General features: G+C 46.1%; 1 protein-coding gene across 2 annotated transcripts in view; it reads left to right on the forward strand.

The window, feature by feature from the left end:
- Positions 1-20,192, forward strand: part of LOC136621633 (flavin-containing monooxygenase 5-like) — a 47,266-nt gene extending 27,074 nt beyond the window's left edge. For both annotated transcript variants that reach the window (XM_066597264.1, XM_066597265.1), the window contains exons 4-9: positions 306-468; positions 2,245-2,387; positions 4,927-5,123; positions 17,469-17,824; positions 17,925-17,997; positions 19,820-20,192. In XM_066597264.1, the coding sequence (XP_066453361.1) occupies positions 306-468; positions 2,245-2,387; positions 4,927-5,123; positions 17,469-17,824; positions 17,925-17,997; positions 19,820-20,165 (1,278 nt within the window). In that variant the 3' untranslated portion in view covers positions 20,166-20,192. The remainder of the gene's footprint in view (positions 1-305; positions 469-2,244; positions 2,388-4,926; positions 5,124-17,468; positions 17,825-17,924; positions 17,998-19,819) is intronic.
- Positions 20,193-20,414: the final 222 nt, after the last annotated feature.

The raw sequence follows: 20,414 nt of genomic DNA on the forward strand, positions 1-20,414 counted from the left end.
AATGACCTATTGTATAAATCCAGATTTTTGAGGGAAGTTTTGGTATCACCATCTATATTTAAAAAAAAACAACTTAAAATCCTGCAGTTTGCACACTGACCACTAAGTCTAATAATAGTCTGGCACTTCCTTTTCTGTAGAGAAAACTTTTCAGCAGTCATCTCATTATCATCACAGACAGGATCTGGGTGTTTAGACTCTGACCACACTGTTTTGCTTACAATACCATATTCCTTGTATATTAGTAAGGTATTTAAAAAAAAACAAAAAACAAGACTGATATTTTTGTTATCTTATTTTACAAGACATCAGTTTGCAGTATTAGGAAGCGTCCAGATTTTGCAACTACTGGTCAGTGGGATGTTACCACAGAACATGAGGGAAAACAGGAGACACAAGTCTTTGATGCCATACTGGTGTGCACTGGTCATCACACCTCTCCAAATCTACAACTTCAGTCCTTTCCAGGTACGTCTAAAAAATACCTACTATTTTACATCGAATACACAGTATTATATCATTGGAAATCAAGTAAAGCCTTTACGTTACTTCTTTGACAAGTTGTAGAAGGAACATATAGTAGTGGATTCTGCATTTCTAGTATGTAAATCAATCTACCTATATAATTAACCCTTTTAGACTTGTAATTAACATCCCATATTTTTCTTTAGTGTTTGAAGCAATTGCCGTAATAGCTAAGCAATACCAACCACAATGCAGCTTGGATACAATACTGGAAACCAAGGTGGTCTTGTCTGGGTGTTACCATCATCCTATTCAATTTTTTACCAGAATACTGAGGCAAAAATCACCGACAGCCCAAAATGTTTACACCACATGCCTTATCTCATCCCAAAATCCACTTCATCTTATCCCTTTGAATCATAAGTATAGCAGTGTTTTCATCAACCCTCCAAAATTAAGACAGACCCCCCCCCCCCCACCCACACACAATAATTAAAGGGGTTCTCCAGAAGAAAATTAATTAGTGAATAAGCACAATACTATGAATACTACCTAAATATCTTCAATTATCTATAACCACCTGTTTTTTCTAGTGCACACTCTCCCCGATTCCGCAGCTTGTGACACAGCTGTAAGCACTTTATTAAGACGCCTGAGGTGTCTTGTACATTTGGGGAAGGCAGGACCTCCCTTTCTTTAACACTGATGTGCCAATCACCTTTCTTCTCAGCGCTGACATGCTAGCCGAGTCACTGCTGCATCAGAAAGGGGTAGAACCCCTCTCCTCATAGCATGGCAAAATGTCATGACACGGGTATAACAGAGTCGTTGTCGCTGTAACCATACCCCCTTTTACCAAACAAACGCCAACATGCCATCTTGGAATAAATTGGCCACAGCAGCCATTTTATTAAAAATAACAAAAAAGAATATTACCATACAAATCCCAAGGGAGGTCCTATGAGTCCCCAAAACTAATTTGTCACCTCAACAACCAGGGAAATCATTTGTACTGCCTCCTGCCGCACACCACCGACTCGGGAGACCCACGCTCACCAACTGGCCTCTAATCGCCTGCCTCCCAGCACCTAGGCTTGCTAGAGCTATGTGGGCTAGCCACTCCGACCATCTTTGCAGGGCACCGCCCTGTCAAAACCACAAGGCGGCAGATTCACCTACTAGCACTATAAAGAAAGAGGGAGGGAAGGTGACTCTCATTCTATCAGTCTATTTTTACCGCCTAAATGAAGTACAATATGTGGCAAAAAAACAATGTCAGAATCACTTGGATATGCAAAACTTTTACGGTGTTATTTCATGTTAAACTGACACATGCCAGATTTGCAAAATTTGGCTCTGTCATTAGGGGTGCAAACAGGCTTGGTCACTAAAGGGTTAAATCCGTGCACCTTTACTTTAAAAACGCAAGATTAAATTTCACAGCAGAAATGTTTTCTGCTGCAGAATTCAGAATGTCTTGCAGTGTAGTTGTTTGGCGGATTTCTAACATACAGGAGATGTAATTCCCCAATTGAAGTCTGTGTAAAAAAAACACTAGCGATTCCGCAAGACATTCCACAGAATGCACTTCGTATTTAAAAACGCAATAAAAACCACACTAATTGACAATTCCATTTCATGTGAAAGGTTCCATATAAATTTGGAATTCGTTTTTTTTTCCATTTCTCCTCACTTAATTTAAAAAAAGTTTTCGCATACATTAACCAAAGTTCTTAAATTTCAAACAAAAAACATGATTTAGTTTCTTTGTGTTTGCAGGAATTGAAAATTTCAAAGGCCAGTACTTTCATAGTCGTGACTACAAATCACCTGAAGATCTTAAGGACAAAAGAGTAATTGTGGTCGGCATTGGAAACACAGGAGCTGATCTGGCCGTGGAAATCAGCACTGTGGCTAAACAGGTAAATATGAAAAAAGTAAGGTTGGAAGACAGAAAAAATTTCTTGTTGATTAGACTATTTTCACACAGGCGACGTGGTATTGCCCCGAGAAAAGCGCAGCTGTGTTATAGAAACAGTGATTGCTGTGTTTTTTTGTGGCAGTATCGCGATTTTGTGTAGCTACAAAGTTGCACCCACCTCTATCAAGTCGCGTGACTCTGTAACGCTCTTTTTGATGGTATGGGGGGGGGGGGGGCAGGTGACCAGAAATATAAGCCCAACCCCCAAAATAAGCCCTACCTGTAGTGAACCCCCCCCCCCAAATATAAGCTAAGGGGCACTATCATCTCCACTGCGTCTTCTCTTGAAGCTCCAGCAGTTGTGCCTTTTTATTTGAGCCATTGCTTCCTGGTTAGGGGCTCAAAATCCCTCCTCCAGGAAGCGCTGGCTGGGATTTGTTCTCGAACACCACGGTTCAGTCAATCAGAGCCAGTACTGGGTGAACAAATCACAGTCATTGCATATTGCATTGAATGGCTGTAATTGATTCATTGAGCGCTAGCTCTAATTGACTGAGCTGCAGCGTTCGAGAACCAATCACAGTCAGCGCTTCATGGAGGTGGGGACTTTGAGCCACGGACCAGGAAGCGATGGCTCAAATCTGCAGGCAAGTCAGATTTTTTTTGTACTACATATAGGGTTATTTTGGGACTTTTACAGTAGGATTTCCTACTGTAAAGGTTGCATCACACCATACAAAAACCATGTTTTCATGTGATGCAATGCAACACAAAGGATGGCTCCTTAGTGAAATATGGGCTACAAAAAATCACAAATCGTGGCTTTTTAGAGCATGCCGTGATTTTGTATTCTTGCAATGTCGCAGGCTACAAAACATTGCTCATGTGAAAGAACCCATTGGAAAGCATTGGCCCCACATACTTGTGATTTGTAGCACTGTCGCATTGTGAGAAAATCGCACAATTTTGTCTCCAGTGTGGAAGCAGCCTTAGGGCTTATTTAGACGATCGTATATCGGCTCAGTTTTCATGCTGAGCCGATATACGGTGTCCTTGTCTGCAGGGGGGATGGAAGAGCCAGGAGCAGGAACTGAGCTCCCGCCCCTCGCCACTATTTGCAATGGTAGGGGCGGGGTGGGGGTGGAGCTAAGCGTCATGACTTAGCTCCGCCCCCATCTCGCCCCCCCCCCTCCTATTGCAAATAGTGGCAAGGGATGGAGAGGGGGCGGGAGCTCAGTTCCTGCTCCTGGCTCTTCTATCCTCCCCCCCCCGCCCCTGCAGACAAGGACACCGTATATCGGCTCGGCGTGAAAACCGAGCCGATATACGGTCATCTAAATAAGCCCTAAAGCAGATGTCCTGCTGTCTACTTGTGACTTGGCAGCCATGTGACCACTAAGAGCATGTGCATTGGTTATATCCACACTGACAAAATTGTAAAAATATCTGAAGCTTCAAACAATACCACTTTGAATGTTGTAATACCTTGCAAATGTGCCAAGTGCCATATTTTACATTGTATGTTTAATGAGGCTCTCACAGTACAAAAGGTTGGAGACCTATAGTGTAGAATTGTTAGATGCACTGTTGAGACACAATCTTCTACTTCTGTGTCTAACAAACATGGGCGTCGGCTCATTCACTCTGTTCCCATAGCTTATATTCACTCTCTTCCAGCACTCCTAGGGTTTATAGCTTCTGGTCTCCTGTTCAGCTGATGCTCCTTTCTAATCATCATCCTATATAGCTTCTCTGGGCCTTTCAGACTTTGCTGCAGTGTTGATGAGAGTTTGTTCCCTTTACTTCATTACCAGTCGCTGCTTCGGCTGCTACCTTGAGTTCTGCTTGTGCTCTGTGTTCTTTGTTCTTGTGCTCTGTGGTCTGTTTTTCCCATTGCCCACTTCTTTGTTTATCCTTATCCACTTCTTCCTCTTTTGTTTCTTTACTTCCCGGTGTTGTTCTATCTTCATTTTATAGGTGTTCTGGCCCACCAGGGTAAGTCAGTGCCTAGAGAAAGACGGTGGGGTCATCCTTATCAGGACAAGTGCTCCACTTGTAGGCAGGGGTCTCCCTTTCCTGGATATCAGTTCAGGGCAAGATACCTTCTCTAATTTCCATCTATATACAGGGCTGTTCATCTGGTATCTTACCTCCCATGCTGGGGTTGGCTGTCAGCCATGCTGGATCGGATCTTCACCTACTCGGTTGGTGGACACAGTGGTTCCACATCCACAGTCCTTACAAGAATGCAGATCTACATTGTTAGGGTTTAGATTTGCCAGTATTGTTAGTAAGCTGTGTCCTAATATTGCTATCACCTAATAAGCTGAGGCAGGTATCAGACAGGCGATAAAATTGCGCAATTTTCACGCAATGCTGAATTATGACACCAACGATTTTTGCCACAATTGTTTTGTATTTGCTGAAGATATAAAATACTGTGTATACTCAAAAAAGAGTGCTTGATAAGAATTGCTAAAGTCATAATAAAATTAGGAAATGTAATAATTACTGCTCTCAATTACTTCTTTATCTTTCAGGTTTTTCTCAGTACCAGGAGAGGAGTGTGGCTGTTGAATCGTGTATATGATGGTGGCCTGCCAGTGGATATTGTCATTTTTACACGATTTTTTACAATTTTTCTAGATGCTTTCCCATCTCTAGTAAACACTATGTTGGAATATAAAGCCAACTCCAGAGTTGACCATGAAAACTTTGGTCTAAAACCCCGACACAGGTAAAAAGTACTACTTACTTTTCTTTTTTTACTAGAATATAAAGCCCTCAACAAACATTGTGGAGGATTTACATAGCAAAATTAGGTGGAATTCTGACAATAATTACATAAAAAATTTATAGTATTTGGTAAGATAACAGACCATTTTAAACCTCTATTGATGTCCCTCCCGGATAAAAATGTCATCTCTAGCAAAATCTAGTGTCGACATTGAATAGCTAAGAAAGATTGTCTTCAACCCGCACAAACCATAAGAAAAAAAGGGGTATCCCCATTTTGGCTGTCGTAGGTCACATTTTAATCCACATTGGGAATCCTCCTCTTCTAAGCTGTGTGTGTGTGTGTATATATGTATATATATATATATATATATATATATATATATATATATAATTTATCTTACCAAATACTATACATTTTTTATGTAATTATTGTCTCTCTATCTCTCTATCTCGATCATCAAACTTTAAGGCCTCATGTCCGAGGGGAAAATCAGGCCTGCCACGGATTCTTCATGGAGAATCCCGCAGCGGGTCTCTCCTTTCCCGGGGACATTAGGCTAAAAAGAATTTACTCACCTGTCCGGACGCTGCAGACCTGCCCTCTGTTGTTGCCGAATCTTCTTTCTTCGGCCCGGTAGATGTGCTCGGCACGCCGGCAGCGTGTCGCGCGCATGCGCCGGGCAATCCATTCTTTTTTTAAGTCCTGCTCTCCCGCACACAGAGAGCAGAAATGCAGCTGCGGGTGTGCCGGACGGCTTCCACAGGCCGCAATAGAAGCCTGTGGGAGACCCACACTAAAAAACGCTGCAGATTTTAAATAATCTTTTTACCATGGACATGAGGCCTAAAGGTTTTGGCCACTTTACAGTTCATATTTAAAAATTGCTTTGTAAATGTAATTCTGAATAACTTACTAATGCACATTTATTAATGCACTGTTTGGTTCTTCTGAGCACATGAAGCTTCATCATCTTGTCCTTACTGCTCTTCCATACATAAGGTGGCTGACTATAGAGAGGCATGTGACTATTGCTTACTAGAGATGAGCGAGCACCAAAATGCTTGGGTGCTCGTTGCTCGAGTCTAACTTTCCGCGATGCTCGAGGGTTCGTTTCGAGTAATGAACCCCATTGAAGTCAATGGGCGACTCGAGCATTTTTGTATATGACCCATGCTCCGCTAAGGTTTTCATTGGTGAAAATCTGGAAAACCCAAGAAAGTGATGGAAACGACACAGAAACGGATAGGGCAGGCAAGGGGCAACATGCTGGGCTGCATCTCAGGTTCCGAGGTCCCACTATTAATCCACAATAGCGGCAAGAGTGGGCCCCCCCCCCAACAATTTTTACTTGGGACAAACCCTCATTAGCAAGGCAAACCTTAGATAAGCACCACACTACCTCCAACTAAGCACAGCCACTGCCTGCGGGACACACCGCTGCCTCTTCTCCTGGATTACATGCTGCTCAACCCCCCCGCACGACCCTGCGTCCACAGCGCACACAAAATGTCCCTGCGCAGCCTTCAGCTGCCCTCATGCCACACGCTGGCTGCATAGCCACACCACCCTCATGTCTATTTCTCAGTACATCTGCGATGAGGAGGAACCGGAAACACACACTGCAGAGAGTTGGCAGGGCCAGGCAGCGACCCTCTTTAAAAGGGGCGGGGTGATAGCCCACAATGCTGTACAGAAGCAATGAGAAATCCAATCCTGTGCCACCTCCGTCAGGAGCTGCAAACGTGGGCATAGCAATGGGGAATGCATGTGCCCACAGTATTCATTCTGTCAAGGTGTCGCATAGCTCAATCGACACCGCAAGGGGAAAGCCATCTGCACTCTGCCCTCTACCCAAGTCAGTCAGTGTCTTTGTGCCAGACAGGTCAAACACCGCGATGGGAACTAAGTGGGCACCAACAGCATAGGTGGGTCCTTACCAACCCAAGACATGAACAGAAAATAAATCTGAGCGGCCAAACATGGCAGACTTGCACCGCGCCCACGACATAGGCCTCGGCCCACAGCTTCAGCAATCGTAGGCAGGAAGCGGACTTTCACTGCACCCAGGATATAGGCCTCTGCACAAACCCTCAGCAATCGCGGGCCTACGGCAGACTCCAATGTTAGCGTAGCTGTGAACGTCTCATTGGCGCTGTATTGCTCCTGTAGTTTGTCCCAATGCAGTGCCCCGGATAGTAGAGCTAACGTCAGATGAAACACAGGTGGGCTTCGGCCCACACTGCATGCCCCAGTCAGACTAGGGTTTTTTATAAGTAGACACAGGCAGGTACAACCCCCCTATGTGAATTGCATGTGCACCCACAGCATGGGTGGGTCATAGGAAGCCACCGGCGGTACATAAATAAGTCCCATTGCAGTGCCCTGCACAGCTGAGCTAACGTCACATTAAATACAAGTGGGCTTCGGCCCACACTGCATGCCCCAGTCAGACTGGGGTTTTTAATACATAGACACAGGCAAGTACAACTCCCCTATGTGAAGTCCCTGTGGACCGACAGCATGGGTGGCTCCCTGGAACCCACCGGCGGTACATAGATATATCCTATTGCAGTGCCCTGGACAGCAGAGCTAACGTCAGATTAAATACAGGTGGGCTTCGGCCCACACTGCATGCCCCAATCAGACTGGGGCTTTTTATAAGTATACACAGGCAGGTACAACTCCCTAATGTAAAGTCTGTGTGGACCGACAGCATGGGTGGGTCGCAGGAAGCCACCGGCGGTACATAAATAAATCCCATTGCATTGCCCTGCACAGCTGAGGTAACGTCAGATGAAATACAGGTGGGCTTTGGCCCACACTGCATGCCCCAGTCAGACCGGGGTAACATTTCAGTTCCAGCAGTGCATACAGACCCCAGTAAGATTTCAGTAGTATCAGTAGGGACAGGCCCTAGTAACATTTCAGTTCCAGCAGTGCAGACAGACCGCAGTAATATTTCAGTAGTAGTAACATCATAGACAAACCCCTTTAACATTTCCGTTGCAGCAGTGTAGGCTGACCCCAGTAGCATTTCATTTGCAGCAGTATTGACAGAGTGCAGTAACTTTTCTGTTGTAGTAACAGGAAAAAGACAGACTCCAGTAACATTTACATAGAAGCAGTATGGGCAAAGCAGCAGATTCACATTTCCCTTGCAGCAGTATAGGGAGAGCACAGCATTTGTAACATTTCAGTAGTAGCAGTATAGTCAGACCCCAGTAACATTTACGTAGAAGCAGTATGGGCACAGCCAGTATTAGTTACATTTCAGTTATAGCAGTATAGACATGCCCCAGTAACATTTCCATTGAAGCATTATGGGCAGAGCCCAGTATTAGTAATATTACAGTAGTAACAGTATACACAAACCAAGGTAACATTTCAGGAGCAGAAGTATCGGCAGACCGAAGTTACATTTCTGTTGCAGAAGTATAGTCAGACCCCTCTAGCATTACTGTGGCAGAAGTATAGGTAGGCAGAACAGAGTTACATTTCTGTAGCAAAAGTGTAGGCCAACCTCCGACACAGTGGTGTACCATGAGTGCAGGCGCAGCCCATAAAAATTACTTGGATTACATTGTAGGCGAGGGCCCGAAAAATTGGTGTACCGACAGTGCAAATGTACCCCAGACAAATTGCCCATGCCCAACCCAGAGGGCAGGTGAAACCCATTAATCGCTTAGCTTACTGTGGCTTAATTTCTAACTAGGCCTGGAGGCAGCCCAGTCTAAAAAACAATTGGTTCAGGTGGAAGTTTCAATGCTTTAATGAGAATTGAAACGTATAAATATTGTTTACAAAAGTTATATGAGCCTTTTGGGCCACAGAAAAATTGCCAGTTCGGGGTGATTACGTGAGGTTTCAGGAGGAGGAGCAGGAGGAGGAGGACGAATATCATACAGATTGACAAAGGTCTTTAGGTAGCGCTGCTGTCCGCTGGTGGAGAAGAGAAGTCTGGGGAAATCCAGGCTTTGTTCATCTTTATGAGTGTAAGCCTGTCAGCACTGTCAGTTGACACGCGGGTACGCTTGTCCGTTATGATTCCCCCAGCTGCACTAAACACCCTCTCTGACAAGACGCTAGCCGCAGGGCACGCCAACATCTCCAGGGCATACAGCGCGAGTTCGTGCCACGTGTCCCGCTTTGACGCCCAGTAATTGTACGGAGCAGAGGCGTCACGGAGGACGTTGGTACGATCGGCTATGTACTCCCTCACTATCTTTTTACAGTGCTCCCTCCGACTCAGCCTTGACTGGGGAGCCATAAAGCTGGCAAAGGCCTTGGAGAGTGTTCCCCTGCCTGCGCTGAACATGCTGCCTGATCTACGCGCCTCCCATTCTACTTGGCCCTCGGAACTGCGCCTTCTGCCGCTAGCACTGTCAGATGGGAAGTTTACCATCAGTTTGTCCACCAGGGCCCTGTGGCATTGCATCACTGTCAAACCCCTTTCCTCTTTGGGTATGAGAGTGGAAAGGTTCTCCTTATACCGTGGGTCAAGCAGTGTGTACACCCAGTAATCCGTAGTGGCCAGAATGCGTCTAACGCGAGGGTCACGAGAAAGGCAGCCTAACATGAAGTCAGCCATGTGTGCCAGGGTACGTGTACGCAACATATGGCTGTCCTCACTAGGATGATCACTTTGAGGATCCTCCTCCTCCTCCTCAGGCTATACCCGCTGGATGGATGAGAGGCAAGTAGCATGGGTACCCTCTGCAGTGGGCCCAGCTGTCTCCTCCTCCTCAGGCTCCTCCCCCTCCTTCTCTTTCTCCTCCTCCTCCTCCTCCTCCTCCTCCTTCTCAACGCACTGAGATATAGACATGAGGGTGCTCTGACTATCCAGCGACATACTGTCTTCCCCCGCCTCCGTTTCCAACCGCAAAGCGTCAGCCTTTATGCTTTGCAGGGAACTTCTCAACAGGCATAGCAGGGGAATGGTGATGCTAATGATTGCAGCATCGCCACTCACCATCAGGGTAGACTCCTCAAAGTTTCCAAGGACTTGGCAGATATCTGCCATCCAGGCCCACTCCTCTGTAAAGAATTGAGGAGGCTGACTCCCACTACGCCGCCCATGTTGGAGTTGGTATTCCACTACAGCTCTACGCTGCTCATACAGCCGGGACAACATGTGAAGCGTAAAGTTCCACTGTGTAGGCACGTCGCAAAGCAGTCGGTGCACTGGCAGAATAAACCGATGTTGCAGGGTCCGCAGGGTGGCAGCGTCCGTGTTGGACTTGCGGAAATGTGCGCTGACCTGGCGCACCTTGCTGAGGAGTTCTGACAAGTGTGGGTAGCCTTTCAGAAACCGCTGAACAACCAAATTAAAGACGTGGGCCAGGCATGGCACGTGCGTGAGGCTGCTGAGCTGCAGAGCTGCCACCAGGTTACGGCCGTTGTCACACACGACCATGCCCGGTTGGAGGCTCAGTGGCGAAAGCCAGTGGTCGGTCTGCTCTGTCAGACCGTGCAACAGTTCGTGGGCCGTGTGCCTCTTCTCTCCCAAGCTGAGTAGTCTCAGCACGGCCTGCTGACGCTTGCCCACCGCTGCGCTTCCGCGCCGCGAGACACCGACTGCTGGCGACGTGCTGCTGCTGACACGTCTTGATTGCGAGGTAGAGATTGTGTTGGAGGAGGAGGACGAGGAGGAGGAGGAGGAAGGTTTAGTGGAGGTGGCATACACCGCCGCAGATACCCGCACCGTCTGGGGCCCGCAATTCTGGGGGTGGGTAGGACATGAGCGGTCCCAGGCTCTGACTCTGTCCCAGCCTCCACTAAATTCACCCAATGTGCCGTCAGGGAGATATAGTGGCCCTGCCCGCCTGTGCTTGTCCACGTGTCCGTTGTTAAGTGGACCTTGGCAGTAACCGAGTTGGTGAGGGCGCGTACAATGTTGCGTGAGACGTGGTCGTGCAGGGCTGGGACGGCACACCGTGAAAAATAGTGGCGACTGGGGACAGAGTAGCGTGGGGCCGCTGCCGCCTTCATGTTTTTGAAAGCCTCCGTTTCCACAAGCCTGTAGGGGAGCATCTCCAGGCTGATCAACTTGGCTATGTGGACATTTAAAGCTTGAGCGCGCGGGTGCGTGGTGGCGTATTTGTGCTTTCGCTCCAACGCTTGTGCTAGCGACAGCTGGACGCTGCGCTGAGAGACATTGCTGGATGGGGCCGAGGACAGCGGAGGTGAGGGTGTGGGTCCAGGCCAGGAGACGCTCGTGCCTGTCGTAAGAGGTGGGTTGGATCTCAGTGGCAGCTTGGGGCCCAGGGGGAGAGGCAGTGGCGCAAGCCAGAGGCGGTGAACGGCCTTCGTCCCACCTTGTGGGGTGCTTGGCCATGATATGCCTGTGCATGCTGTTGGTGGTGAGGCTGGTGGTGGTGGCTCCCCAGCTGATCTTTGCGCGACAAAGTTTGCACACCACTGTTTACCGGTCGTCTGCGGTCTCAGTGAAAAACTGCCACACCTTAGAGCACCTTGGCCTCTGCACGGTGGCTTGGCATGAGGGGGTGCTTTGGGAAACAGCTGGTGGATTATTCGCTCTGGCCCTGCCTCTACCCCTGGCCTACCCCACTGCCTCTTCCAACCTATCCTGCGGCTGCAATTGCCTCCCCCTCTGAAGACCTGTCCTCAGTTGGCTTATCACACCAGCTGGGGTCAGTCACCTCAACCTCCAGCGGCTCTTCCTCCGAATTCTTTGTACGCTCCTCCCTCGGACTTACTGCCCTCACTACTACCTCACTGATAGACAACTGTGTCTCATCATCATCATCATCATCATCCTCCTCACCCACTGAAAGCTCTTGAGACAGTTGCCAGAAGTCCCCAGCCTCATCCCCCGGACCCAGGGAACTTTCCAAAGGTTGGGCATCGGTCACAACAAACTCCTCAGGTGAGAGAGGAACCATTGTTGCCCAATCAGGGCAGGGGCCCGAGAACAGTTCCTGGGAGTCTGCCTGCTCCTCAGAATGTGTCATTTTCATGGAGTGAGGAGGCTGGGAGGAAGGAGGAGCAGCAGCCTGAGGATTCAGAGTTGCAGCAGTGGACGGCGTAGAAGACTGGGTGGTCGATAGATTGCTAGATGCACTTTCTGCCATCCACGACAGGACCTGCTCACACTGCTCGTTTTTTAATAAAGGTCTACGACGTGGACCAAAAAATTGTGATATGAAGCTGGGGACCCCAGAAACTGTCCTCTCTCCTACTCCCACAGCAGCTGGCTGTGATTCTCCTGGACCAGGAACTCGGCCTATACCCACACCCTCACTTGGAACTCCGCATCCTCGCCCGCGTCCACGTCCTCTACCCCTACCCCTACCCTTCAGCATGGTGGATTAAGAATCGAGCAGACACTGAGCGGTGTAAAAATTTTCTTGAATTATTGCCGCGCAGTTGGTTCCTGCCAACGGTTATACAACGCAAAATGAAGCCAGAGCTAAATTATAAGGAAGGATGCAAGCAGGACTAGCTGTGCACTGTGCAGTTGAGATTCACCTCAAGTCCCACAGGCCACGTAGTAATGTGCACTGGGTTACAAGCAGCCGTAAAAACGGATTCCTTTTTTAAAATTAGTTTTTTTTCCAATGCAATGCAGGCAATGGAGCGTGTATTGGACTCTCCCTCTATGGCTGTCTGGCACCGTACATTGCGCCGGCAGCTGACTGGTAACACAGAGTGGAGAAAAATATTAGTGCTTTCTAAACGTGCACTTGGAGGCAGAGAGCGCTTACTTTACACTAACTGCCCCCAACAAAAAATGACACTGAAGGCTGAACTCAGGCCTTGCAGTGCAATGCTGAGGTACTACAACTCCCAGCAACCACGGATTTAAATGCACAGGTAGCCCTAAGAAGGAGCGTTGGGATTGTTGTAGACAGGATTCCACACTACCACTGTCCCTGCCTCACCAATACTTCCCCTATACTATGTAGTACAGACTGCAGCCTGAGAACGCTATAGCTGTAATGGGGCTGCATGCTCGATATACCAAAAAAAAAAATGCACAACTGCTCCCAGCAATCACAACAGTAGTGCACTAGAGGAGCTGTGGCCCTAAGAAGGGCCGTTGGGGTTCTTGTAGACGCTAACACTCTCATTATAATATCAGCAGCACTGTCCCTAATCTCTGCCAGGGTGCGTCTGTGGCGAGCCGCAGGCGGTGCCACTTTATATTCTCGGCGGTCACTTGATCTCGCCAGCCACTCACTGCAGGGGGGTGGTGTAGGGCTTGAACGTCACAGGAGGAAGTTGTAATGCCTTCCCTGCATTTCTATTGGCCAGAAAATGGCGCAAATTTTTCAGGGAAGGAAATGTAATTGATTAGAACACCGTGTGGTGCTCATCTCAAGTAACGAGCATCTCGAACACCCTAATACTCGAACGAGCATCAAGCTCGGACGAGCATGCTCACTCATCTCTATTGCTTACTCCATAGTAATACATGGTGCACAAGTGCAGTGGAGGAAGCTGAGTGACGTTTATGGTCACATTCCCTTTCCTAGTCTTGTGGGTTGAGGAGTAGTAAAGAGGGAATGAGGGAACGAGGGAACTGGGTTCTAGTATTTAGACTAAAACTAAAATTGCTTTTTATTGATTTAATATTAAAAACATATATGGGGTACCAAGACGAACACTTAAACATAAATAGTACCAATAAGATTGATATCTTAATGTAAACCAGAGATATCCACTACTAATTGATTAGTGGGAGAAACTTATCTCAGTTTCCAAAATTAATTTTTTTGGTCGTGTTTTTGGCCGCACAAGTTAAGGTGCATTTACACACACAGATGATTTCTCAAAATTCGTCAGAAGCTGACAGTTTTGAGCGATCATTTTGCATAGGTACTAATGGGCTAATAGTACTTCATTTGCTAGCGGGTGGTCAGCTCTCTAAATACATCGCTATTGTTCTCTAGCGGGACAGCAGCTGTTAAAGAATGTTATCAGCGCTGCCCATGGAGAGCTCAGCGCGCGGTCCTTCTTATCAGCAACGATGCATTTTAAGCTGAGCTGAACTCAGCGATGGATGAAAAGTGCACGGTAAGAGCACGATGGGCGCACATTTACACACAACGATTATCTTGAGCGAATTTTGAGTGATAATTGTTGTGTATAAAAGGCCCTATAGATAGAGGGCTTTATCTGCAAATAGGCTAGCAGGGTCGCAATACCTTAGAGGCATGTGGAAAAACTTTGAAAACGATCCAACTCCATATTAATGCTAAAGTACGATCTAATAAAGAATCAATGAACAATAACAAATGCCCATTCAGGCTGATATCAAACAGTGCAGTTCTTACCCACTATTCAGGCACAATTTAACAATCTTCCCATTTTCTTGGTATCTAAAGTCCAAGAGATCAATTACTTGACAATCCTGGTTACCCAGACTAGTTATGATCACATCCAAGCAAAGACACACCAGAAGTGCAAAAGCAGTGCAACAGACCTGGATTACCACCCATAGGGCCACTAGATCTCCGCAAACACTACTCCCATCAGCTGTTCCAAAGTACATATCTCTGTCACAAAAACTTGTCTACTCTCTCCCCACCTTCTGGTATCCAGTCGGTGATTCTGCTTCATGTGCCAGTCATTACCTCTTCTAAGGTAACAATCCATTCTATTCACAAATATTTGTTAACAATGCAATACAAATAAAACAATAATAAAAATGTAACACTTTTAAAATACCCCTGTAAGATATATACAGTTCCCTAAATTTATCAACCTCAGACCAAACACTAAGAGGAGAGCAAATGCCTATCTAAAGGGAAATTTGTTTATATTGTATCATCTTATGGATGGTGTTGCAACCATTCGGAGGTTCCCACCTTGCTTTCTGGCCAGACCAGGGTTTAGCAGTATTCCTACCTCTCCTGGAGCTGAGGGGTGTGGTGGTTGCAAGAGTAATGTCAGTCCTCACCTGGTGCTGAGTAGCTCTGCTCCTATTTAAGCAGTGCTAGTACTGACTCCTGTGCTGCTCAATGCTTCAGTTGGCGCTGGACAGCTGCTGAGGAAAACATCCTGGCTGAAGCGCCTCCGTGCTAGCTAAGTTCCTATTTCTGCTTTGTCCCTTTCTTTTGTTCTAGGGCTCCCTGATAGGGACTTGTCATTGGCCCAGGCACGCGTTCGGGTCCGCACCTATCGAAGCGATGGGCCCGCCGAGTAGGCAGGGCCCCCTCCCGAGTTAGGGGTTTATAGGGAGAGGATTTCCCGTAGTTTTATGTTTTCTTTGCACAGTTGTGCCTTTTCGTTTGTTTTGGATATTGCATGTCCGGTTGGACGCAACAAATTGACCAGCCCTTACCTACTCAGGGAGATTCTGTGTGTATATTATGAATCCCCTTGAGGTTTTGTCGCACCAGCTTGGGACGCTGGCTGCAGAGGTCGCAGAGGTAAAACACCGACAGCTTGCACTGCAGGTTCCCTGCAAGGAACCCAAGACTGAGCTACCTGATCGTTTTTCTGGTGATAGGCAGAAATTCGGATCGTTTCGGGATGTCTGTAAGCTCTATTTTAGACTGCGTCCAGTGTCTTCAGGGGACGATGCCCAGAGGGTGGGCGTTGTCATGTCCAGACTGCAGGGGGCGCCACAGGCATGGGCTTTTTCATTGCCCCCGACGTCTGAGGTCTTAAACTCAGTGGATAACTTTTTTGCTGCATTGGGTCTTATCTATGACGACCCAGATAAGATATCGGTGGCTGAAGGGAATATCAGACGTTTACGACAGGGAGACTCCTCTGTTGAGGATTATTGTGCTGAGTTTCGACGTTGGGCAGCAGAAACTCAGTGGAATGACCCTGCTTTAAAGAGCCAGTTCCATTGTGGTCTGTCCAATAAAATCAAGAATGTACTGGTAGGTTATCCAGTACCCCGCGGTCTAGATGAGGCCATGTCTCTGGCTATCAAAGCTGGGAGACGGATCAGGGAGAGGCATCAGGAACTATCCAAAGATTCTGGCTTCTTATCTGCTGATGTGGAGGAGCCTATGCAGTTGGGGTCACTGGCTGGCAGGGTTAGGAGTCGGAACAAAGTACAGTGTAAAGGTTGATGCTTTTCCTGTAACCGCATTGGTCGTATGGCTCAGTGTTGTCACCGTCATAATTGCCAGCCAGAACTGGATGGCCTGGAGAATAGTGAGAGGGCCCCTCTAGGCCATCAAATTGCTTGGGTATCACCCTCCAGACTGGTTCTTCCTGCTGAGATCCTTTGTGACAGTGTGGGCAGTCCCATAAGAGTCCTTCTGGATTGTGGAGCTAGTATTAACTTAATTCATCGGGAGACGGTCAAACGTTTGGACTTAGAGATGAGGGCTTTGGAGTCTCCCATCCTGGTATCCGCCATTGATGCTGCTCCACTATCGCAGAGAAGTCTGAGGTTTTGTGTGCCTAACGTCCATTTAAAAATTGGGCTGTTCCACATGGAGATTATAACATTATATGTCATAGAATCCCTCCCTTCGCAGGTAGTCTTGGCTTTGCCTTGGCTACGTTTACACAACCCGGTAGTAGACTGGGAGAAGCGAGACATTGCTAAATGGAGTCCTGGTTGTCTGTCCGGTTGCATTTCGGTTGATATAGCTTCTATTCCGGCAGAAGAGTTGCCGGAAGTCATCGCTGACCTCTCTGATGTGTTTCCCCCGGAGGGGGCAGACAAATTACCACTACACAGACAGGGGGATTGTGCAATTGAACTTCTCCCTGACTACAAGTTCCCCAGGAGCCGTATATCTGCCCCAGAGAGACTGGCGCTCAAAGATTATACCCAAGAGGGTTTTGAGATGGATCCTGAGAGGGTTCGAGCGGTGCAGGACTGGGTCCTACCAGAGAATGTGAAAGCCCTGCGAAGGTTCTTGGGATGTGCCAACTACTTCCGTAGATTCATTAGGAATTTTTGGACGATTGTAAAACCTCTTACTGATATGACAAAGAAGGGGGGGCTTTCCTACTAAATGGTCGGCGGAAGCAATGCAGTCATTTCAGAGATTGAATAAGTGTGTTGCTACGGCTCCGGTACTGGTGCAGTACCTTGTACATTGGCGCGGGTATGGCCCAGAAGAGAGGTCATGGCTTCCTGCAGCGGATGTTCATGCGGTTCGTCTGATAAAAAATGTTCACAGATCAAACCCTGGTCGTCCTGGTGCATTGCGTTGCGTTTTTAACATTAGAAAGTCCCATTGACAATCGCGTTAACAAAAAACGCAAACGCAAGTGTGTGGGAGCCCTTATTCTAGCTTTTCTAGATCCTTTTTTGCCTTTCAGTGATTTCATGAAAATGTTTGGTTCATGTCATGTTTCTTGCTAAATAATAACTAATTACATCTTTGCTGTTGAACTATGCAGGTTTCTCAGCCAACATCCTACAATCAGTGATGATCTCCCCAATCGCATTATCTCTGGCAGAGTGCTGATTAAGACCAACATTAAACAGTTTCTGGAAAGGGACGTGATATTTGAAGATGGGACGGTGGAAAAAGACATAGATGTTGTGATTTTTGCAACAGGATACAAATTTTTTTTCTCATTCTTTGATGAATCGGTCATAAAAGTAGATAAAAACCAAGTTCCTTTGTATAAAATGGTATTTCCAACAGAGATGGAAAAATCAACTGTAGCTTTCATTGGCTACATACAACCAATTGGGGCCTTAATGCCAATTTCTGAAATTCAGGCTCGTTGGGCTACAAGAGTCTTCAAAGGTAATAATTTGTCCAAATATGCTGAAATACTCATGACTAGATATATAATTTATATCCTGGTTGATACATTGTTCAAAATGTTTGCAATGATGTTTTGTAGGTTTAAACAAGTTACCGTCCAAGAGCGAAATGAAGGCTGAAATTACAAAGAGAAGAGAAGTCATGCAGAAGAAGTTGGTATCTGAAGTATAAATATATCTCATGACTAAAAGGACTCTGTCAGCTCCTATAAACCCCATAAACTAAAGTTATGGACTCATAGGAGCTGGGACACTGAGTCTGGGAGTGTCACTGTCATACTCACCTTATACCTCTTTTCTCCCCTGTCTGCTTGCTAAGCTGCTGAGCCTGGTATACAGAAGACTACTTATGTTCATGCTAATAATGACAGAACTAGTCCTCCTTTTTATGATGGGGTGCATATGTAGTCCGCTGTATGCAAAGAACTTTTTAGGCAGACAACGGAGAAACATCCGTGAGCAACTTAATGTTGGATGAGTGCCGATATCGGATTGCTTTTATTTGAGAATAATCCTGCATCGCTGCCACCTGCGACAGCATTGTGCAATTTTTTATGACGAAAGTTAATAGGAGTTTCTAATGTAAGAAACGCATAGCATTGCATGAAAATCGCAAGCTCATGCGTTGCGATAAAAAAGGAGACTCCGTAGAGAAACATGGGGGATAAAAAATTGTAAATCGCAGAAAGATAAGTCATGTTGCGATTCTTTTTTTTCTCGCAACATTGCATCATTGAAAACATTGCTAAAGTGAAGGAAACCATTGAATATCATTGGCTTCATAATCCTGCATTTTCACTCACTCTCGCATCGCTTGAAAATCACTCAATTCAAGACATGTCAGCAGGTCTACTCTGTTTTCCCTGCATTACAAGTTACTGTGCCAGGAGAAAATAATTCCTTGAGTACCCCAGACACTAAACAGGGAACTACTCTAATGCCACTTCTCAACCCTATAATTAAAACAGGACAGACATATGAATACATTGTAGAATCTGGTTTTAATGACAAGTTGTTAATTGGGGACATTTTAAAATTGAAGTTGTAAGTGCTGCTGAATGCTTAGAAATGGGTACAGGATGTATGCTAGGACTTAACATGTATGATGCACCCATGACTCTACATACTTCCACTTGCACGTCGCTCCTACTTGATGATTGCTTTCATTTTACATGAACATCTGAATATCTTTACACAGAAAACATTTTGCTTTTATAGAGGTTTTCTTGTATTCAGCAGCATTCTCTTCTGGATGTAGAAACGTCTGGCCGGACGCCATATTCAAACAAGGTTTTAGTAGCAGTTTACCAGGAAGTGATATAAAAAGAAGCCATAGCATGAAGGAAAGACTGAGACTTTTTCTTTCCTATGTATCATGTTTGTCTCAAAAAACTGCTTTAAAAATTTTCCACAAAAACTGCCTGTATGATTTCAGCCTAAGGGCTTAAACAAGTGGGCCAATGATAATGACGACCGCATAACAGGACACAATGAAACCAATGGTTTCGTTTTAACTTGCGGTATTCTCGCCTGTTAATATTATAGACGAGAAAAGATAGAAGTTACCCTATTTTTCCCATAGCTAATACTACTCCATTCCATTTCATTACTGATAGGTGCAGGGAGTCCACTGTAAGAAGAAGAGTGCTCAGTAGGGGTTTCTATAATGCGACCTCCACCAATCAGACTTTTATTACATGTTCTATGGATAAGTGACAAAAGTTAATTTTGATAGAACCCTTATAAGGGGATAGTACTTCTTTAAAAAAGCATCAAAAACTTCACCAACCAGCCCTATGTGAATCTGGCCTAATGTGAGTTTTGAATTTTACCTTGCCAAGCTCAGTCTAATGGTCTTATCTGTTTTACCACCCTAGTATCACTTCTGCTGCCCCTTTGTTATACCGTAGAGATAACATTTTGCGTGTATAATGTACAATTCTATGGAAAAGTATCTGCTATATATTTTATACAGGTACGTCGAAAGTGAGCGTCATACCATACAAGTCGATTACGTGGATTATATGGATGAAGTGGCAGAAGAGATAGGCTGCAAGCCTAATGTGAAGAAGCTATTGCTGTCGGATCCTAAGCTGGCCTGGGAGCTGCTCTTTGGCCCATGCACTCCATACCAGTACCGCCTGAGTGGGCCCGGGAAGTGGAAGGATGCAAGGAAAGCAATTCTTACCCAGTATGAACGGATCATCAAGCCCACAAAGACACGAACCATTAGTGTCAACGATTCTCACGGCTCATTCAAATTAGCCTTTAAGATCCTTGGCATTCTGATTCTTTTTGCTGCTATATATGTTTCAATGTAGTTGAATTAAAAAGTGCTGCTAATACAGCATTCACCTGAACTGGGCACATTCAGTTCTTAGATTTTTAGCTACTGGTAAAATCTTAGTCATAATTAGAGTGTGTTTATATATTCACATGCTGCAGATCCACAGTGGGTTTTCTGCAGTAGGAAAATCCACACCAAATTGTGTGCACTTTGCAGTTGATTTGGTGCTCAAACGCATTTCACAGCCTAATTTCAATTGGTGAATCCGCAGTAAAAGTTTTCT

The sequence above is a fragment of the Eleutherodactylus coqui genome, chromosome 3, assembly GCF_035609145.1.
Source record: "Eleutherodactylus coqui strain aEleCoq1 chromosome 3, aEleCoq1.hap1, whole genome shotgun sequence".
Lineage (NCBI taxonomy): Eukaryota > Metazoa > Chordata > Amphibia > Anura > Eleutherodactylidae > Eleutherodactylus > Eleutherodactylus coqui.